This window comes from Diuraphis noxia, unplaced genomic scaffold (assembly GCF_037042655.1).
Source record: "Diuraphis noxia isolate RWA-SAM2 unplaced genomic scaffold, SU_Dnox_SAM2 contig0002, whole genome shotgun sequence".
NCBI classification, from domain to species: Eukaryota; Metazoa; Arthropoda; class Insecta; order Hemiptera; family Aphididae; genus Diuraphis; species Diuraphis noxia.
Genome location: NW_028301712.1, coordinates 82,579,697 through 82,602,987, shown reverse-complemented (window position 1 = coordinate 82,602,987; position 23,291 = coordinate 82,579,697). Strand labels below are relative to the sequence as shown.

The 23,291-nt window shown below is 28.7% G+C and overlaps 1 protein-coding gene across 1 annotated transcript; it reads left to right on the top strand.

Moving 5' to 3' along the window:
* The first annotated feature begins 11,140 nt into the window (after positions 1 to 11,140).
* On the top strand, positions 11,141 to 22,915 carry jdp (DnaJ domain-containing protein). The gene is made up of 4 exons (XM_015523936.2): positions 11,141 to 11,493; positions 19,720 to 19,821; positions 19,933 to 20,049; positions 21,796 to 22,915. Exons 1-4 carry the CDS (start codon positions 11,404 to 11,406, stop codon positions 21,979 to 21,981), a joined length of 495 nt encoding a protein of 164 aa, XP_015379422.1. The 5' UTR covers positions 11,141 to 11,403; the 3' UTR covers positions 21,982 to 22,915.
* The last annotated feature ends 376 nt before the right edge of the window (positions 22,916 to 23,291 follow it).

The window sequence follows — 23,291 nt, the reverse complement described above, 5'->3', positions numbered from 1 at the left end:
ATCAGCATATGGAGCATATTACATTAAAATATTAAAATAATTACAAATATTTTGTTTCTATATTATACAATTTACTAATAAAGTATAATAAGTAAAAATGTACGTTGTTACTTGTTGGATCATTAAAGCCAAGGTTCGGTAAAATCATTTTATTGTCTACCACTTCCTTAGTGATTTTAAATTTTATATTAGATTAATTAAACGGATAAATTAATTAAGTTACTAAGTATTAGTAGGTACTTACTATTAAAATGATCAAATGAGTTAAAAATAATTATAATCTTCAAATTTCTCTTACAATTATTATTAACAATATTCAAATTTACACTTTAAATATCTACATTAAACACTTGAATAAATAAGATCAAGTGTTATCAATATAGGTGTACTTATATTTAATGCAGCAGTCATTCCGTCATTGCTAAAAATTCATTTTGATGTCAATTATTCATATATTTTGGTAAATTTGTTTACCACTTCCATTTTGATAATTCTAACGTGAGCTGAATATTCGTTCTATTAATCCTATTATCACACATACATTTGTATGACCATAATTTTGTGGTGGACTGGCAAGTTTTGGAAATGTGGTTCAGTATTTTATAATGATAAACTAATAGTGCCTTTTATAATATATTATATGTAATATTGTTAAATGTTCAACTGGTGCCTTGACCCACAGATTTAACTTTCTCAAAACGCACACTGCACAGCACAGTATAGCTCACACTATCCAGTCCACCCCCTGTATAATATTTATAAATACGAGTATATTCATCTTCGTATCCACCATTTATGGTATGGTATTAATGATGTGTTTTGCTACACTTTTTCCTGTTAAGCAATTTAATAACACTAATTTTTCCTCAAACTTTTTCATAGAAGTTATCATTTGATTTAGATTGCTCATGCTGTATGTTATGTTGACGTATATCATCAATGTCATTGCAATAATTGCATTTAATTAAGTTATGAAATTATTCGTTGATTATTAATTATTATTTTTTGTTCATCAAATATAACATAATATGCATAATTAATATTTATGAACTATACTAGTTACTTTTTAAAACTAATATTATAGCACCTTTTTATTAATGAACGCCTATTTAGATTCTTAATACTATTTAACAATAGGTAAGGAACCCAGTACCTGTTTGGTTTTTATGGCTAATTTATTTCTAAATCATACAATGAGTTGTAAGACTAAGCCAGGGGGGCGGTCAAGGTACTGACTATACATTTTTACATTTTAAATCAATTACACATTGAAAAAATTGTTCTAAATATATCATAAAACAAAACAACGTGTCTCGTGAAGAAGTAACTCACCGGCGTCATATAATATTATACGCCTTAAGTTTTGAAAAGAAAACCTTTTTTAATTTTATCATAGGCAATTCAATTCAATTTTTTTTTTTAACAAACTCAAACAGCTGAACACTTGTTAATATAGGTATTTTTAAAACTTTTTAACTTATCAACTTTTTATCTTAAACCTATTTTATAATGCTATCTATCAACCATTATACACAATCGAACAATAAATATGAAAATAATTTTTATTAAATTAAAAAAAGTTGACAAAAATTATCATTTTTGAAAGGAAATCTCCTATAACTCCAAATAATGCCGTATTAGTACTAAACTAATTCATATTTATTCCAGTTTTAATTTTAATTTTATTAATTACAGAGTATTAACTAAAATTTAAAATATTGATTACATATTTTCCATGATTTATAAATTCTGATTTCTGCTAAATGTGAAACACGACTGTCGTAATTGTAATTATTGGCATACCCACACGTGTTGTCTGTGTCTTACAAGTGCGTAGCATAACAAATTGTACGCTCAGCAGATCGCGTTAACTCCGTTTGATCAAAATTTAGAGTAAATTGATCTATTATAAAAATTAAAAGTAAGATTATCATCTAGGTCATCTCATGGGCTTTTTACTAATTTTTTTATTTTAAAGTGAATTATAAGTATTTTAAGAAACAGACAAACAATAATTTACAATTTCAAAATAATTATAACTCGTTTTAAAACTAAAATATAATTTAAACCCACGAGATGCCCTAGGCCCCTAGATAATAATATTGCCTTTAATTTACCTTTAAATACTGGATAATTAGCTTAAGTGAAGCATATATTGACATGTAGGAACTCATAAATATATAAAATGTATGGAAAAAATGTTTAGGGTAAATTTCTAGGTATTATTCAGTAGAATAATAAAATTAAAATTAAATAGTAAATAGGTGTAAAAATGGCGTTATTTAAAGTTATACGCGATTTCCTTTCAAACATGCTAGTTTTTATCTACATTTTTACTTCTTTTTAATTTGATAAAAATGATTTGTACATTTCTAGTTTGATCGTGTATGTTAGTTGATAACACAATTTAACAGCTTTGAATTGAAAATAATTACAAGAAAAGTTACATCAGCGAATGTGAAGTACGTTTGGTTTTGTCTAGAAAAAAAAGTAAATTGGTCATGAGTAAAAAATTAAAAAAGTTAGACCCCCTAGGTTTCTTTTTTGCATGACATAAACCCTTAATTATCGTATATGACTTCGAACTTCTCCACGGGACACATTATAATTGACGAATTTTGAGATGTTTTCATTATGGATCAAGTTAAATTTAAAATAATATAGTATAGTCAGAATTGAATATATTGCCCATGTATACTCAAAGTAATAATATGGGAAAACTAATGCAAAAATATGAAAATTATAACTTAAAATACATATATTTTAATTTAATTTAATTTTTATCGAAAAAGTTCCCAACAGGAAATTTTAGAGTATAGGTATTGTACCTAGTTAAGTGCGGTATTATTAATAATGATGGATTTCTCAGATAAAAATTTTCAAATTTATTTATTAATTGCTACAATTTTTGATAAGGTATGAATAGAGACTATCGATATAATTTATATAGGTATATGCATATTTATTATTTAATCCAATCTCAAACGAGTTATTATATTTTTTTTTCCGATTACAGTTGAATTATTTATCCAATATTCCAATCCAGTGAAAAATATGGCATATTGACATCTATTGCGAAGAGCGTGTCCCTTGACTATTGAGGCATTGAGATTAATTTCATTACTTTGATCTTTAAACTTTTATATGTTAGCTACAATTATTATAAGAAGTTTCTCAAATTTATTCAAATTCCCACTTATACCTACGCGTTGTATTTATACATTTAAAACTGTATAAGTACCTTCTTGTTCAAAAATACGTCAAAAAATAATTATAGTTTATTATATTTATATCATCTAATTATTTTTTTATGTGTACCTACTACCTATCGATAAAAATTAATTTTCTTAAGAATTTCAATTAATTATTTTTAATTATATTCAAGGCTTAATAATTTCTTTACTGATAAATGGCAGTAATTTATTTACAATCATTTATTCGTATATAAGCTAATCTAATTGTTTTTTTAACAACATGCTTTATTAGTTTTTTACCAACATTTAAATATAAAAACAAATAGAACAAAATTATAACTATAATTTATAAATAAAACATTAAAAACAAAATTCATATTTCATGATAAATCCAACCTAAAATTACATTGAAATGCAATAGTTTTGTCAAGCGGTTCATTTGAAGAACACTAGATAGAGTGACTGATTTAATGTCCCAACAAAATTATATTATTCTTGACAATCATTAGCATTTCTTTGTGTAAATAAAAAATTCTACGATACAGTCGAAATGTTGGAATATTATATAATTTAGTAATATTTAGTAATCTTAACTCTAAAGCTACCTATAGTCTAGCTGGAGTACAATTGATGTAAATATATTTGTTAATTTATTATTTCAAAAAAATTTAATATTTATATTACCACACAATCAAAAAAAAATCTTAAACCATTTGACATATCTAAATGAATTTAACCTACTTTATTACTAAACGTAACCATAATAAGTTTTTCTATACAAATAAAACAATTTAGTTATTATAAAAAATAAAAAAGTTAATATGCTTAAATAAATATCTAATTTTATCTAAGTAGGTACAATCACCCATATCAAAGTTCCAATGATGTAAATGTAATCAATATATACTTATACACTGAAACCTAGGAACAATGAAGCATTGTCGAGTTATCTAGTGCCAATGTGGTTAAATGATAAAATATAATTAGTAGTATCTATAAACTGACAGATCATCTATGCTCAGAATGGTTTTTTGTGTTTAATGACTAATCACTTAATTCAAATTTAACAAATCCATTGCAGTGATATACTCAATGTTGAGATACATTCAACATCTTATCATCACTTATGTCCGACGGAGTTGTGAACTACCTCCCCACTATTTAATAATTATATTATTGATGTAGGTATATTATGTGTTTATTTCATTACAAATTGGGGACGAAACGGCCTAAATTCAAATACTAATGATTAATGAATAATGATTATGCTTTTTGAAGAGACTGTTGTTTTACCCTAATTAGGCTAGAATTGAGTGCAAAGATTCTCAACAAAAAAAGTATTCGGAACAAATTTTAAATTCGCGCAAATTTCAGCTTATCAACGTTATCACTCTTTGAAAAATTGTTATCACTCAATATCACTGTTGTACAGTGACACTAGCGACAGTTATATTCAATTTCTGATAGAATTAAAAATGAATACCACTTTTTATCAACTTTTATAGTTACTGACATTACATTCACTATATAGTGTATGGCAGCGTTTCCCAAAGTGTGTTCCGCGAAACCCTAGGGTTCCGTGGGACTATCTCAAGGGTTCCGTCAGATGTATGTGATGTCTGAAACATTTTTTGTAGTATTGTTTTTTTTTAGAAAAAATGGGGTTGAGTTGGAAGTAAAGACACATTAGGGTTCCTCAAAGCACAAACTATTTCCTAAGGGTTCCGCGATTCTAAAAGTTTGGGAACCGCTGGTGTATGGTGATAAAATGTAGATATAATACAAAAAATACAAGGGTGGATTAACATATACCCCTAACTCCTAAGTCCTAAACCATAAATAATACCATTTATATTTTTCTACGATAATGCATAAATAAATTATTTATTTAAAATGTTTATCAAAATTTAACTAATTCCGTGTAAAACCAGAAATAAAGTCTTATTACACGTTTGTTAAAAATGTTAAGTGCTCTTTACAAGACTATATTAAATCCAAATTAAATAGGCATTTATATTGTTTTTAAAACATTCATGTTTAAGATAATCATACAATAAATTTGTAAATAAAAAATAAATTATTAGGAAATAGGATAATATTTTAATAACACTTTCTTTGTTACTATAAGTTTTTGAGTAATTTAAGCAGTTTATTATAAAATATAAAAATAAATAAAAAATACATGAAAAAATGAAAATGATAATTAATTAGGTACTTTTAAGAAAAAATTGTTAGTCATACGGTACTAGAAATATGTTAAAAGTTCCTTCCTACCATGTGGTATTTAATGTTCCACATTTGTGTAATTTTAATCAAAATTGTTATGTGTTTTTAGCAATCACAAGATTTATTGCACATCATATATCATATTAATATTATATAGTATGTATAATATACATTGTGATACCAAAAATTATAACACAAAATATAATATGTATAAAAACGTCTCGTACTAATCGTAATATAAGTAAACCCGCTTTCCTCTTTGCTAGAAAATTCTGGTTATGCCAAAGAAAAATAAAGCGTATTGCTGTCATTAGACGGTCGAATACAGAGTGATAATTTGGGAATTAATGATTAATAATAATAATTTTTAGAAGAAAGTTCTGGATGTATTATACACATATTACACGCATATGCAGCCCCCGATGTGCTGCGCGGAATGAATCAGAACTCAACAGAAGTAGGATTTAAATCATCCCGAGAATGTATACAATAATATTACAGCTTGACAAGTCTGAGTGCTTTCCACGCAAACGTCATGTGACGGCAATAAATATTTAAAAGTAAATAATACAACATCATCAAAAGAGTCTTATTATAAGACACATGTTACATGTACTGTATCGTTGCCGTCGACGTCACAGCTAGTATATATGACAAATAACCGAGTCGATGGTGAGGAAATAATAATGGTCACGAAGATAAACGGATTAGGGAGATTTAATATTATGCCGTAGGTATAATTGTGGTTGAAACAAATTATTAACGTTAATGGTCGAAATCAGTTGTTAATTGTGCAGTATAAATATCTCATAGTAGGTACCTAATCTATCGCTTTGACGATAATTTTAAACTTACGATATTATAGGTAATACCACAGCTATGTACCTACTTACCGACTTTTTTAATTCAACCAGGTTAAACTACCTAATTAGTTTTCAAATGCAGAGAATAACAAAACGGATAATAATTGACTTGTTAGAGTAATGACCGACATTTACCTACTGAACGTAAAAATCCAAAAGAAACTGCGTTAATATCACGCGCCTATAATGATCATTTAAATTTTTAAAAAATGCTTCGTGTTTTTTCTCCCGCGTGCTGGGTGCCTGGATATTATTATGCTTCGTAATGGTCAACGCGTAGAAATCTGTAATTTTTAATAACAAATACCTAATGAATGATGACAAAGTGTTTTGGTGGTAAACGGCGGTTAAAAACGATTTATTAATGATTATTGATAAACTACGGCTATTAATTATATCACAGCAGAATAAGTATAGAAAATAAACGCGATGTTCTAAAAACGACAGCACCTGCTGCAGGTGTCATGGTTCACAGAGGTTTAACCGCAGATAGTAAGCCAATAACCATACTCAAACTATATGTACCTTGCGATTACTGAAGGTTACGATCGACTTGAGACACATGTGTCGCACTAATACGGTTTTTCTTCCGTACGCGTTCTCTGGTGAACCCATAAGGTTACCATTTTTGGGTTTAAATAACTTGTTAGTTTTTACATACTATATACCACACGGCTACAGACGGTACATGAAGTCTCTTGATTACGCTCAACCTCCAGCTACCATCAAGATTTTTTATTTCGTTACCATCAGTTTCTGCCTGGTATAATTGGCATAAATTATGTGAGATATTTCTTTTCTTCTAAATCATTGGGAATAACTAAAAAAACATTAATCAACACCCATTTTCGACAAGACGGATTTCGTTTGTTTTTTTCTTATTCATATAACAACAACCTAAATCCATAAAGAACTTGAAATGTCTACTAAACATTGATATTAGCATTTCCTAAAATACGTGAAATAATTTTCAAAATCTTTTTCAATCTCTTTATAGAAATTCTACGTTTTAGATTACATGTGCCATAACATGTGTGCTCGAATGCACGTTGAATCCAGCTGGGTGAGTTTCCCGAATCATTGTTTCAAATACATGTATTTGGTAATATTAGAAAAGCATCTAGTTAATGTAAAATATATAAATCGTATTCAATGCTATTAATAGTCTAATAATAATATCAACATGTTTACGTTACATTTAAAGATAGTTTGGTAGAAAATACACAGATATTTTTTCATGATTACTATACATTTTTGGTAATTTTTTAAACTTAATATCTATTACAGTAAATTTGCTATTATAAATATGAATCATGTAAAATTTACAAAACAGTTGTTAACAAAATTATTACTGTGAAAACTCCAGTAAACTTTTTTGTAAATAACAATATTTATGGTTGTGATAAGTATATTTTGGTTGTAACAACCATAAAACAATTTACAAAACTATTTTGTTGTATACAACCAAGTTATTTTTTTCCGTACACCGTTAAAATTTTCACTCAAGGCCTCGGCGCCATCATATCCTTCACCAACTAAATATTCAATGTCAGTTGAAAATACTGACAAACAATAGTTTATTCAAGCTTAACAATTATTAATAGCATATAGTGGCTACCATTCTATACCAGTATTGTCTATACCCGCATATGACGGTTTTATTGTGAGACCGATGGATGGTCCTTGCAGTCATGTGTAAAAGTGTACCTAAATAGTGTAATAGGCACACCAATAGTTATGGTTATGGCAGTGGAATTCTAGCATTTGCACATTTGTTTTGTACAACTGTAAAAGAACCAAAGAGGACCATTTGGAAACCAGTATTGTTTCATATTACGACTACTAAGTGTAAATCATTATTTTTAAATTTTTTTTTAATTAATATATATATAGAGCTCGTTTTTTTCCATATCATAAAACCCCTGATAAGACAATAATTTTTCTGATACTTGTGTGAGTGTTCAATTATTTTCTAATGATTCAAGTGAAATTAAAAAAATTCTCAAAAAAATCGAAAATTTCAGTGGTCTATAAATAACTCAAAAAATTCAAAAATTTTTGAAAATTAAACTGTATATATATATATATATCACTGACATAAACATTTGGTGAAAATTTCAAGTATTTACAGTGATTAGTTTTTGAATTACAACCATGTAAAAAAATCGATTTGTTCGAAAACTGGTTTTGCGTAAAAATTCCCGTTTTTCTGTCACTTTTTTTGTTTTTTGTTTTTCTCGATTTTTTTGAAAACTGTTGGAAAATGTTTACTTTTGACCTCTATAATGCACCAAGGATATTCACTTTTACATCAGAAACCACCCACAAAGTTTGAAATTGAAACATTATTTCGACTAGTTATGCTGTAGGACGTAGGTACACAGACACAAAAAAAACACACATCATTGTAAAATCAATACATTCATCGCTTCGTTCAGAATCTAAAAATGAAGTAATGAAGAATAAATGTATAAAAAAATTAATTTTAAACTAAATAAAATAGGCTATATTATAATAGTATTATGTAGATAATCAAATAATAATATATATATATTATCATAGTACATAATTTGTGTCATATTATCATGTTGTACAATATATTATTTAAAAAAAAAAACAACTATATTTACTTAGATAGTCTATTTCTAGACGGATATAAGTTGTCTCATAGTAGTTCTAGTAATTCTACTAGTCTACTATGAACTCTTCTAACTACAGTTTCCAAACAAACCAATTTACATATCAATACGCGTAATTGTGTGTACTAATAAAAAATTGCAATATAGGTGAGGTTAGATTAATCATTATCATAATTTCATAATAATAATTGAACAGCTATTGTTTAGTTTTTAACTCAAATCATGCATCTTTCAACATACTAGGTAGTAAACCGTACTAACCTTTATATATTTGTTCCATCAATAACGTGACGGCCCCATAAAAATCACTTACCTATCATATCACAAAGTACGATTTAAATCATTTACAATGTTTTAAATTTTGACTAATTTTAAACATCGATTATTATGCATTTATTAATAATAGGGATAAAATAATATCCCATTTTCTCTTATTTTGTGGTACCTCCTAGAGACCTATAGCCACATCCTGTCACTGTTTTTTTCCCGTGTAATGTATCCATTTAAGCCACATGGCGGCTTATACTTTTCACTTTCTGAATTTCTGACAGTGTTTTCAAAATTGTTATGATTTCCGATATTACTTCTTTATCTCCAGTTTCCTTTCTAGTTTTGAGTGCTTCTATAGCATTTACTAAACTTTTACTTTCAAACGTTTTTTTATGCCCACGTATAGCTATGCATAGTTCTACCAACTACTATTATAGCATATTCTTTTTCTGCGTCTGTAAAGCCACACTTAGCCTGCAGTACATTAAACAAACATTCTTTTAAACTTAATAGCTATCTTTTAGACTTATACAACACAAAACTCGATAATATCCCGAGAGTCCACTAACCTAATTTATATTATAGATAATTTTTCGTAATTTGCATAATATTACCCACCATATGTGTATAATGCAATTATTATTGTTACAATGTATGATATTACTACGTATTATGTAGGTACAATAACAGTGATCTCGATAATCAAACGGCTCGTCGGGAAACACGCCTGCTGTGCAGTATAATTAATAATTATTATGGTGTGTATTTTATTCATTCCGTTTACCTTTCTCCCCTCCCCTCCCCCCATGGCCTTCATTAAATAAAATATTGCACTATTTGCTTTGCACACCGGAGACTGTTGCAATGTCTACCCGCCCTTTCATCGCCAACATCACCCCATGACCATACAGACATCATGATGCTGCGCTATATATTTCCTATACAGTACAAGCAATAATATACAAATAATACCTTTACGCGTGATAATATAATAATATATAGGTAGTAAAATAATAAATCGTGTAGGCATTTCGAGCGTAAGTTCGGCAAAGGTTGTAATGTAGCTCGTAGAAAACAGATCCGTCAATAACTCACTATAGCAGTGGGGTTGGAGAACATATACCGGGTGCGGTGCGACAAGGGAAACGGTAGAGGACAAAGCGATGACGTAAACGCACGCTGCGGTAGAGTAGCCGAGAGAGAAGGCGAGTGGGAGCTGACGATTGCGGATGAGAGGTGAATGAGAAAATACTAATATAGGCTTAGCGGGTGAGCGGGGTTGATTCTGCCGGGGAGCGTGTTGCTGCAGTTTAACGATTACGGCCTCAGCAGCCCGGCCACAATGTATACGTACTGGAGAGATTTTATTTTTAATTTTCCTCGTAGATTTTATTTACCTATACACATGTATAGGTGTACTGTGTATGTACATAGACACGTCCGGGCGCGTTTAAATAACAATAATACACTTATGTATATGTATATATATATATATATATCACAGCTATATAACACCCGAGCGTTGTAATAACAATAACGAAAAATAAAATATTACATCGAAAGGATAGAAAGCTGGTATTATATATACCTACGTGATATTGCACGGTTAAAAAAGGATAAATTCATCATCTGACACACCTGCGTACACACACGTCACACACACACGCACGCACACACACACACACACTTACAGTTGTGTAGAAATACATATATGAAGGTGAAAAAAAAATCGACAGTGGCGGATTTGTCGTCAAAGAGTGAATAACGAGTGAGTGAGAGATCTCCATCCCACCACCCCCAATCATGAGCTTCAAAGCAGCCGTCGTTGTAAGCTGAGTGTATATGTATAGTGCTTTACCTATACGTTTGTGGGTGTGTAGTTTTTGTATAAACTCGTGTGTATGTGTCTGTTTGGTAGGTACACGCGCGATCTGGGTCAGTGAGTCACGCGCACGATTGCGGTAGGGCGTGCAGCGCACAGTAGCTACGATAACGACGGCGACAGCAACAGCGGCCGCGCTCCACCGGTAGCGGCTGCGACGACGACTACGGATTTGTTTTGCCTAGTTTTATTCTCAACCGTCCTTCGACGGTTAATACCATCGTAACGATCAACGAGCGCGGACTCGCCGCAACACGCTTATCTAAAATAATCATAATTATTAACATATTATTATTCTAACACACACGTCGATTGTCCGTCCCCCCGCGATGACCAGCGTTTCGGAAATACTGTCGTACGACAAGTCGTCGGCCCAAGACGACTACTACCAAATGTTGGGATGCGACCAGACGTCTACGGTGAGCCGATTACGCTTGTTATTTTATATCATGATTACTATACGATTCATTTTTTACGTGGTATTAAGTAGCATTTCTGTTTTATGAGATTATAATATGTATAGCCATAAAGGGATTAATTCATTATTGTTGACAACGTTTTGTTATTATTATTATTATCTATGAAAGATTATAATAGCCAATAGGTATAATAATAATATAAATGTTCATCACCCTGCAGCATATAATATCTATAGTACTTAATATAAAGTGTGTATACTCGTGCAACGCGATTTACCGACGTGCACTTTTTTCCAGTATAAGAATTATTATTATACATTTATACCACCAGCTGTATAGGGGTGGTATACAATATAGCGTGCGGCATTACAAGCCGGTTATAATAAAAACCGTCTCGAGTGCGACTTGCGTGCTTATTTAAACATATTATTATCATTATAATATCTCGTCAGTCGTCACTATAGGTACTGATTACTCTCGCAAAGGGTAATTTACGATTTCAGGACACATTAACACTTCATATTATGATTTATGTACGTATACAGGATGATTTATTATGAATACTCTCGCTCCCTTTCATTCTTGAATAACGCGTTTATTCAAATAATAATTTTTAAGTACTTTTAAAGAACATAATTATTATCTATAAATGCTTAAATTTTTTTACACCTGACCAAGTATTACTCTGTGGTGACAAGTGATTTAGTTCTTTTTTAAACAAATCTATCTCTTTTTGATTTTAATTGTTACCTAATCAAATAATTATTATGAATTATGACAAATATAAATATAAATTTAAAATCTAAGTTGTTAAACTTTAAATGGCCACTAAGGATAATAATAATCTTTATTAATAATGGTTCTATATTCAATAATTGTATATGTAATATTTATCTAACAAGTACCATTGTATACTAATATTAGTTTTACTTAGACGATTTATATTGATTTTTGCTATAATTTTCAAAGCTTATAGTACATAGACTATGTACTTCGTACTTAAAGTTAAAATACACTTTAAAATCATTTACTTAAGAATATTTTAAAATGAAAGAGGCTGCTAGCATTTAAAAAAAGCTTGTATCGTTAAATTACACTTCTAAAATGGTACCTATAAAAATCTTAGTATTTAAAAATATTATACTTACACATTTAAATAATCAAAATTTGAATAAAGCATTATTAAAGGTTAAAAGGGGAGATGGTGAACATGGTTGGTAAATCTTCCTGTATATATATATATAAAAATACTCTTGGGAAGACATTATCGTGGTGGTTAAATTATATATAATAATATACGAATATAATGGTCAGTAGGCTGCAATATCCCGCTACAGGATGGGAAAAGGTCGTAAGGATTAATACAAAGCCTGCAGTCCTACCTACAAACGCGCGCGCTTGTGTGTGTGTGTGCAAGTGTACCAGCACACCGTTGTCCCCCGTAACAGTAGATTCGGATGAAAAGATATTAATAATATTGATCACCAATATTGTAAGCGTAAAATATTGTCGAACTACTCGTTACACACATAGATAACTATAGAAAATACATGCATTATTAAAACACCAGAAATTATGAGGATAATTATTATAATAATAAATTAATAAATAATAATATACAATCAATCAATACGAAATAAATTATAACATAAATATTATGTACAATATACTTGAGCGAAAAGGTATAGTAAAATGAGGTATAGTTAAATCGAATGCAAATTGGGCACAGTTGGGATAAACCACCAACATAAAATTAATCCGTTCACTCCACACTATTTTTAATGGAACCATAACAAGCGCGACCAGGGTCACTACTATATTATTATCAGTTGGTAATTTATTGATATGGTGTATTATAATAGAACGTGTATGCTATTGTTTAAAGGTACTTACAGGTTATAATGAAAATATAGTCATATAGATCGTGGTATAGTACTATAGTATGTGATTTGGCCGTATAGGCGATTTAGTCACGTAGGTACCTAGAGTTTATTTTTGAGTAACAGTCCACACAACATGACATATATTTCGAATGTACATATTACTCGTAATTAAAGAGGACGTCGTTCAACGAAATTAAAATACATACGATAATCAGGTAATACGGGTGTAGGTACACACTAGATTAAAACTTCACCTCGACAATTAAAATGCTTTTTTTATGTTTTTCATGGGTATTATTTGTTTTTTTAAATTTATATTTGTCAACCTAATAATAATTGAACCTTTTTATGTAATTTGATCAAACAAATATATAATATAATATACAGGGTATAACGGAAAGACCTGATCAAAAAAAAATATAAAATGCTAATTAAACGTATGAAAAAAAATTGTTAATATTATATGATAAGTAAAATATTAATTTAAGAAATATATTCATTTCAGCAAATTCTCAAAAATCGTATTTTTAAAAAGTTATTTTTTTAACCAAATTAATTTAACCAAAAAAAAAAATCTAAAAATAAACTACTTGAACTAGATAAATCTTTTTACCATCAAAATTGCTCTTATAATCTGATTCACAAATAAAATAGGCTATTTTGAATTTATCCAAAACTAAAATGTATTATGCATGTCGCGCAAGGGTTACTTAATGAAAAAAAAAAAATATTAATTTGAACAAAAGTCAGTTCTATCTGTTACATCTTGTATATATATATATTAAATATAATAAATTCGTTAACATTTCTCATAGGTAAGTGTTATATGCACGACATTTTAAACGTTTTAATTAATTTCGATCATATATAGCTACTGCACTCTCGGCTAACTATTATAAAATACATTTTAAGTACCTAGGTATACAAATATAATATAGCCATGGGTATGTTATAAAAAACAATTATATATTCATAATAATATAACATTATGTATTATGTAACATGTAAATTGTAGATATCCTGCAAAAATTACAAACACGGTATTCTAACATTTGTATTTAAAATATTTTAGTCACTTGAAATTTTATTATTTTTAATTCAGTTTTTCCTTAGTTGAAAAAGTATTTAAAATTTGATGGATTACAATATTTTATATTAATAACATATATTAAATTCTAACTTTTTTATAAAGTTAATTTTTATCAGGACAACACATAAGAAAAATAGTATGTATGACGTACAACTATTTTTCCAAGGTCCTCTATTAAAATTGTTCAAACTAATATCTTCTACAAGGTCTTATCTGTTGAATGATTTAAATGATTTCGAAATATATTCAATGTAGTCCAAAATGTTACTTTCACCTATTGAAGTTTCAGTAATTCGAATATAATATAATAATATACTCTATTGTAGATGGTATTATGCTTGCTAATAGATGTATATTATAATAGGGACGAGTATGTTATTATAACGACTATAACCGTAATTTATTATAATCTAATAAAATATTAAAATACCTATGTGTGATGATATTAAAACGTCATTATAATGTATATGGTGATGAAATAGCGTAAACTAGTTAACAACTCTATATTTTTATATATTTTTTTTTTCAATAATGAATGTTTGAAAAAATGTATGAATAGTATAATCCTATTTTAAGCCACATTCAAGCTACAAATACAATACCAATATTACTTATCAAACTGTTAATTGTACTACTTTCTGAAAAAAAATAATATGTATAAGTAGATATATAATCTACCATCATTTATAATTCAGTTATAATCAAAATTCACAATACATAATACATATAGAAGATCAATGATTTACTTACTATCGTTTACTAAATGATCTAGATGTAAACAGTTTGTGTGATTAATTTTCACAATATAGTTTATAATAAAAGGTTACCATCTTGTACCACTGGTATAGTATAGGTAGGTACGTAATAAAATATATTAAATACTATAGTCTATAGATAATATTACTAACAATATTTACAAAATATGTTAAATGTTAGCAATTTATTTTTGCTGTTCTCCAGAGTTGAGAAACATAATTTCGCAAATATTTAAAAGCACATTAAAGGTTTAAGGTCTTGTAACTATATACCTGCTTTCTTCTCATTATAAACGGTCAGGCCACATAATCCGGTAACAGATGAAAAGCGTTTTAAACTATTTACCATATTATACTACCAAACATTCACTGAATACACACTATCGAGAATGCAAATTTAATGCAACTTAAATGCTTATTTATACTCATTATATCATTTATATATATAAAATGTAAATAATATTAACCAAGTAAAAATAATTTGAATGCTTATACTTAAATTATGTAGGTATAGAGCATTTATATCATGTTATATGTTATATTAATATTGTATATCCAGACAGCAATTAACTGTCAAACATATTATTATACATTTATTGACGACATAAACTTATTACATTTACACATTTACACATTTATTATACTAATAATATTCTTAAAATATATATCAGAATGTTTTAAATAGCTGCCTACAATAAATATATTAACATTCTCGAGATAATTATATGGTATTAAGTCCATGGAATTAAATTGTTTATGAATTTTTAACCAGTTGAATTGGAGCTCTCGATAGTGAAAACAACAGGACTCTAAATTTACGCATTCTACAATATCATAATCATTTAATAATAAACTCCTTTTATACCAATGGCCATAGACGCCGAGGCTTATTTATTTATTAAAAAAAAAGAAATAAATAATTTTTGTAAATTGTACCATTGGTTATACCCAATAAACACTTATTATTTATGGATATAATTATATTAAAATCAATTGAGTTAATTATAAATTATAATAACTTCTAATTGATCTAATCTCGTTGTGTAGTTCAATCACTATTAATTGTAGTTCAATCGCCATCACCATGATTAATATTATTATTATACATAAATGATAAATCAGTCTACCATTAAGAGTACCACATAATTGTATAATATCTACATTGTTTACAAAAAAATTCAATACATTATGACATTATATAACATATTATATTATTAAATAGTAAATACTAAATACCTACTTTTTTTTTCCCCCCCCCCCCGTTCAAAAAACCAGGAACGAGTGGGAAATGTTTAGCACAATACTGCCACCTGGACTAAATACCTACTATATCATAATATTATAATTACAATTATAATTATAATTATAAATTATAATATTATTATATGACATTTATTTTTATTAGTACCTATGTGCGGTTATGCAATTATGTAATGCATTGTTCATTTTAGTTTATATTAGATTGTTCAAACTTTGTAACATTGAAACATTGAAACGTAATAATAATTTATTTATATTTAAAACGTGAATAGTAACGTCAGTAAAATTAATTTAGGTATAATTAAATACTCGTACAACTATAAAATGATTTAATTACAGTTGAATGACTAATGATAACTTGATTTATTTTTAAATACATCAATAACGAATTGATATTTTACGGTATTTCACTATTCACATAATAAGTTAATTAACTTCATATTTTTGTATAATTATTATTCATTATACATAAATTAAAATTGTTTGTACTGCTTAAATTTAAATCTTTTTTGTATGTTCCAAATTAAATACAACCTTTTTGATACTTAATATTTTAAATAGGTGTAGGTACTTATTTAATTTTTGATACGAAATAAATAATCTATTTCAATTGTTTGAAAACAATGAATCCTATATCAGCGTTACACTTGTGTTTAAATCAAAAATTAATTTTGAATAGATGAACATTAAATTAAGATTAAAATAATTAATATGATATGTTTAAAGATTGACAAAATAATTTACTATAATATCCTATAAAGTCAACGATTTATAAAGATGTTTGCATACAAATATTTTGCATAAAATAATTTCAATAGAATATTATTGGTAGGTGCTATACATTTTTCAATGAATGAAATATTGAAGTGTTATAAAATACACGAACGACTTACGAGGTACTACACCTGTTGCTCATTCATCAACTACATAATATTATAGAGTATCATTCGTCTTTTATTCAAAAACGGCTTGCTTTCCGTACGCTTTCATCATTGAGTGGACAAACTGCAGCCTATTGAAGCTATTTATATATATACTTACAAAATGTAAAAGGTAAAGCCGTAAGCTTTTCATGTGTATAGAATATTATATTTACATTATCCATACAACCATACCAAATGATTTGACAAAACACATTATAATAATATAATGTAGGCACAACACACATACTGCAGTTGCACGCGCTACTGAAAACCGTATTGTAGAATTTGAACCTTAAAAGTTGACAAAACTCTGTATTATTGCATACACAATACACGTAGGTATACACTGAACTAATTATGTATAATACTGTGAGACAATTCAAGACATAATATACAAAGGCCGTAATGGGTATAATGTATATACAATGCACATAACTTCGTCTGTATAGATATATAAAACTCTTTTTTGTGTCTGTGAGTTCTTGTACTTAATAACCTCATAAGGTACATTGTTACAGTTTTTTAGGTGGTGTCTATATGGACACGTGGTTACGGGGGGAATTATTGATTCCGCCGAAACTATACCAGTTTAGGAAAAAGGTTTGTATCGATTCCGCCGGACACAGTTTATCCCCCCCCCCCCCTTGTACATATATTTTAAAGTATATAGTATTCATGTATAAAATGATAACAATTATATATATACATAAGTGCAAATAGGGGGGGGGGGGGGTTAGGGGGCTTAGTCCCCCTAAGAATTGCTGAAGCCCCCCTCAAAAAAAAAAACAAATGATTTTACTACATAATACACATTATTTAATTTAAAAGCATCATAAGAGTATTCAGTATCCTGATCTGAGCTCCAGCTTCAGCCCCCCCAGATTTTAAACACTATTTGTGCCTATGTATATATATATAGGTTATATCTTAAAGATAAGATTTCAGTTAGGTAATAATTGACATTTATATGTAGCGTAATACGTTGTAACAAACGTACCTTCTTCTACTTCTAAAGGCCATTCAAGACCATCCCATCTCACACCCGGTTCCTCCTTTCTTCTTTATCCATTGCTTCTTATTGAATTAAATATAATATATTGACACGTTTTATTTTTATTATCTTATACAATTTAGACTATAATTTTAGTTTTGCATTATTATAAATTTTATTAATATATATATAATAGGACTGTATATTTTGAAATACTTTAACAAGGGAGGGATAAACAGTAGTCGGCGGAATCGATATACGCCCATTACATGATGGGTGCAGATGGATGCAGTTTGTATGTTTTATCAAAACACCGACCGTTATATTATTTTGATTTGTATATCTCGTTGGCTAAATAATTCAATTAAACAAAAAGCATTTATTACATTATAATTTATAATAGATACGCATAGTGGCGTACGCAGAATTTTTCAATGGGGGGGGGGGGGAAATAAAAAAATCGTTTAGTTGTCTCAAGATAAAATTTGAAAAATAAAGCTTAATAGGTATATACTTTCTTAATCATATTATAATAGTAGTTATGTATAAATATATTTATAGACTATGGTTGTAATAACTAGGTAAACACATGATTTAAGATATTATATTAAATAATGGGTAACTATTATACAAACAAATAATAATACTAATAATATGGTCAATGGGGGAAGAGGACTTCATCCCATTAGCCCCTTCTCTGCGTACGTCACTGGATAATATGTATATTAGGTACTTGTATATGTCTATTATTCGATGACGTTTTATAATTAATGTGATTACAACTTGTACAAGTTTATCATTATCAGTTAGATATATTTTACTTTATAGTGACAATGTTAATACTGAAATGCATCATGTCATATTAATATTATTATTATTGATTGCAAAACACCAAACGAAATATTTTTCACTTTGTATAGTAATATTCTCTAAACTCGGCCATCACTATAATATATATCACGGCAACATCAAACGATTAATGTATGGCTGCAGTATAACCGGCAATATATTATATTGTGCAACTAAAAGGTTGGAAAAAGCAACACCTAAAACCGTTCCACAATTAAATTATTTATGCTGAAAGCATCATTAATTGTGGTTGATAAATTTAATTGGTATACGTCCAATATGAGCGTTCAATGTTTTTAACTAAATAAAAGAGATAAAATCCTACAAAAAAAAAAAGAAAAAAAAAACAGTGTGCAATCATTTTATAGATTAAATAAATAATATTTTAACTGTTTAAATTTTTTCCCATTGGGTGCCTTGATATAAACGCTTTATTACGATTTGTGTTTAATGTAAGATATTATGTTGAATATAGGCGGAACAAATAAGCGCAGAATTCAAAGTAAGAGCCCTTAAGTATCATCCGGATAAAAACTCCGGCGACAAGAAGGCAGAAGAAACGTTCCAGAAACTTAATGTAAGCAATATAATGGGCGTTCGCGCCTCGTTTGAGGTTACCATTTTTTATTATATTATTATTATTATTATTATCCTCTTCGAATGATGTATTCGTGTGTGCTATATATAGGAGGCTAAAGAAACGCTGTGCGATCCGGAAAAACGGGCAACCTACGACAAATGGAAGAACAGTGGCGTGGCTGTTAGCTATAAAACGTGGCTGAGCAACAAAGAACATTTCCAACAAGTACGGATTGTGAATTACATACGATAAAATACATATGTGTAGTAGTAGGTAGTTTAGCTGTAGATTGTAGTGGCGTATCCGTTCGTGTTTAACTCGTGTAAATTCGAAACATTAATAACAATATAGGTACTGCAGAGATATCGAGCGTCCATATATAGGGCGTCGATTTTATTTTGTTCTACCTCGCGGCTGCATATATGCGAATTGCGTCCCGTGGCATTGAACGCGTGGGCTAAGAGTAAAAAGATTCTACGTTGTTGTTTTTCGAAATTCACTTTTTCAAATATTCTTATCAGTTATCATAAGTTTTCGATGGCTCATGTTTTAAGTTAGAAATTAGCAAAAAGGTTCTATGTATTTGAACATACCTAAAAAATAATCTACTGTACAATAAAATTATTTTGACACAGAACCTTTTTACTATCAGCCCTCGTTATTCCTTCCGAATTGCGTCCCGGGTATTTTTGGGGGTAATAGACAATAGTGGTAATACTAGTTGTGTCCCGGTTATTTTTACTTATGAATCTATACTAATTTATTCGATAGAAGATCTGGCATTATTTGTATCAAACATGTTTCTTTATTAACTACCTATCGAAATTGTACGTTTGTTTTAGTAAATGCTACGATGTTTGATAGGTACGTGTAGAGTATGGGACAGTTTGAACTGCGCACTACAACAATAATTATGTTTGTTGAGTGTCAGAACGTATCATACAAGAAAATTATCAAAGCTTTAACGTGATCGTTTTTATTAAATCGAAAATACTAAAATACTAAATAATTAATAATAATAACCATTAATTGGGTCTTTAAAAATTTTAAATATCACAGGTAATGGGAACGTAATTCAGATGTGTTAAAAAAAACCCCCGGGACGCAATCAGTAATATAGGTGCCTTCTTTTTATAAGGGACGAAATTCGTAAGCAGCGACCAACTGTTATGCGTAGGAACTTATTGCTGCAGCATTCTTTTAACAAAACATATATAATACCGCATGTATACATAAGTATATGACACACAGTATGCTACCTAAACAATAATTTTCTAAGTAGGTACTTTTGCATCAAATGTTTGATTAACCGTCGCGAACGTTATATTCGCTGCAGATTTGATTAAAATTATATTTTTGGAACTTAATAATCCTTCTAAAATGTCATCATTAGATAAATGTGCATGTGCATAGAACGAGTTTTTAAATTTTTTGCCAACTATATTTTACCTGCAGGCAAAAAAATATCGATACATTTTACGTTATATATAATATTATCAAAAAAAAAAAAAAAAGAACGCGTGTACCATATTATTTTAGTAAATCTTATGTTTGGGTCATTTCCGCGAGTGAGTTAGTCATTTCGATATAATAAGTTTTGAAATCGGGAACCGTTTTGAAATTGTTTCCACGTACTCGATCCGTATAGTAAAACCACGCAGTCATCACCACCGTATTGAATATAGCAAATACTTTTCGTGAAAACAATAAACTTAATCCGGTAACTGATTAAGTTGGTACTACCTTATATATTTCTATATTTCTATTATAGTATAAGTATTTTGTTCAGTTAGATGTATTAACTTTGTTCACTGTAGGTAGTACAGCACTAATTTCCATTATTAGCCCATATAATATATATTATGATGGGTACCTACATACCTAAAACATATTATATAGAAATCTTTCAAATGATAATTTGTAACTACAACAATGAAGAATATGATATCGTAATAATTGAATTTTTTTTAGTCTATGCACTGGGCACAAATGAACACTAAAGATAGAATGCTACCGGAAGGTGATGAAGGGGCTTCGTCTTCAAAGGCGTCCAGGAGAGCATCTGAAGGTGGAGTGAACTTGGGAGCCAACAAAGTAAAATGGGACGCAAAATCTAATGCAGACATTATCAACAAGTTTCGCAATTACGAAATATAAGTCCCATAGTAATAATTTCGTCTATAAAAAAACAAAAAAAACATTCCTTCATCGAATAAATTATAGGTACTTTCAACATGATATAATATAAATTCTTATAATTTGTATTTGTACACTATATACATACCTATTATACTAAACTTTATAAAACTCATCTTTACCCTCAGGCCTGAGAAGCTAAACACGGTAAATAACATAAGAATAACTGCACCTTTAAAATAAAAATATTACTATTATTATTCGATTACGCTTACTTCTGAAAGGGTATAAAATGAAACTTTTTGGGGTAAATTAGAGGGAATTTTCTTCTCAGACCTTTGAATTAATCTAATCTTCAAGAATTTCTCTTCTAGTTATTTCTAAACATAACACTATTCAACTATTGTCTAGTCATTAAACAGTAAATGATACTTAACGTTCACAATTAATTGAATGCGATGTTGAGTCGAGTAGATTATGTTACTGAAACCAAATAATTAATAATTAATGTAGTTTGATATCAGTCTCGTCAAACAAAGATTAATTGTAACATTGTTCAATTCTATATGTTTCAAAGATGTAATATTAATAATAGGTATAATAATATGATGATATGTGTTATTCTGTTATTATAAAATTAGTGCATTTCTAAAACAATTAGCTAAGACACAGCATAGTATTGATAGTATATCGTGTTATAGTTTATTGTATTATTATACATTGTAACGATTACAAACCGTACCTATCTATTTTATAAGTTATAGTTAGAGGACCACGCCGATGAAGCTATACGACCTCGTATATATTACTATTTAGTATTTATTACCTTAAGGTATTTATTATATTATAATACTATACTTAGTATATTAATATACTTGACTGTATTACCATTTCGAGGAGATATATTGTTTATCAAATTTGTAAAAATAAAAATATACATATTATGAATACAATACCAGAATTGCGTTGTTAATATTAAAATACCTCCATCACAATATTACGTCTATGTCTGCGCGTGTGTGTGAGATAGGTACGAGTCCGTTTTATACAATTATTTAATTAAATATGACTTTATACTTAAGAGGACGTCGTCACACCTGCGTTTGACATGTGTCGTGTCCGTCTTACACATCACGCTACATGGCAAATTTTCGTTCACTATAGTTTCAATAGTGTGCTATTAGTTTTGATATGAGCGTGAATATAGTATTATTAAACCATTATTAAACTTTTAGTTACAAAACATTATCTGTGTTTTCTCGATGGTTTCTTACGATATTTTAATTTTTAAATGAGTTATGTGCATTTTCAAATATTTATACTTTAGTACT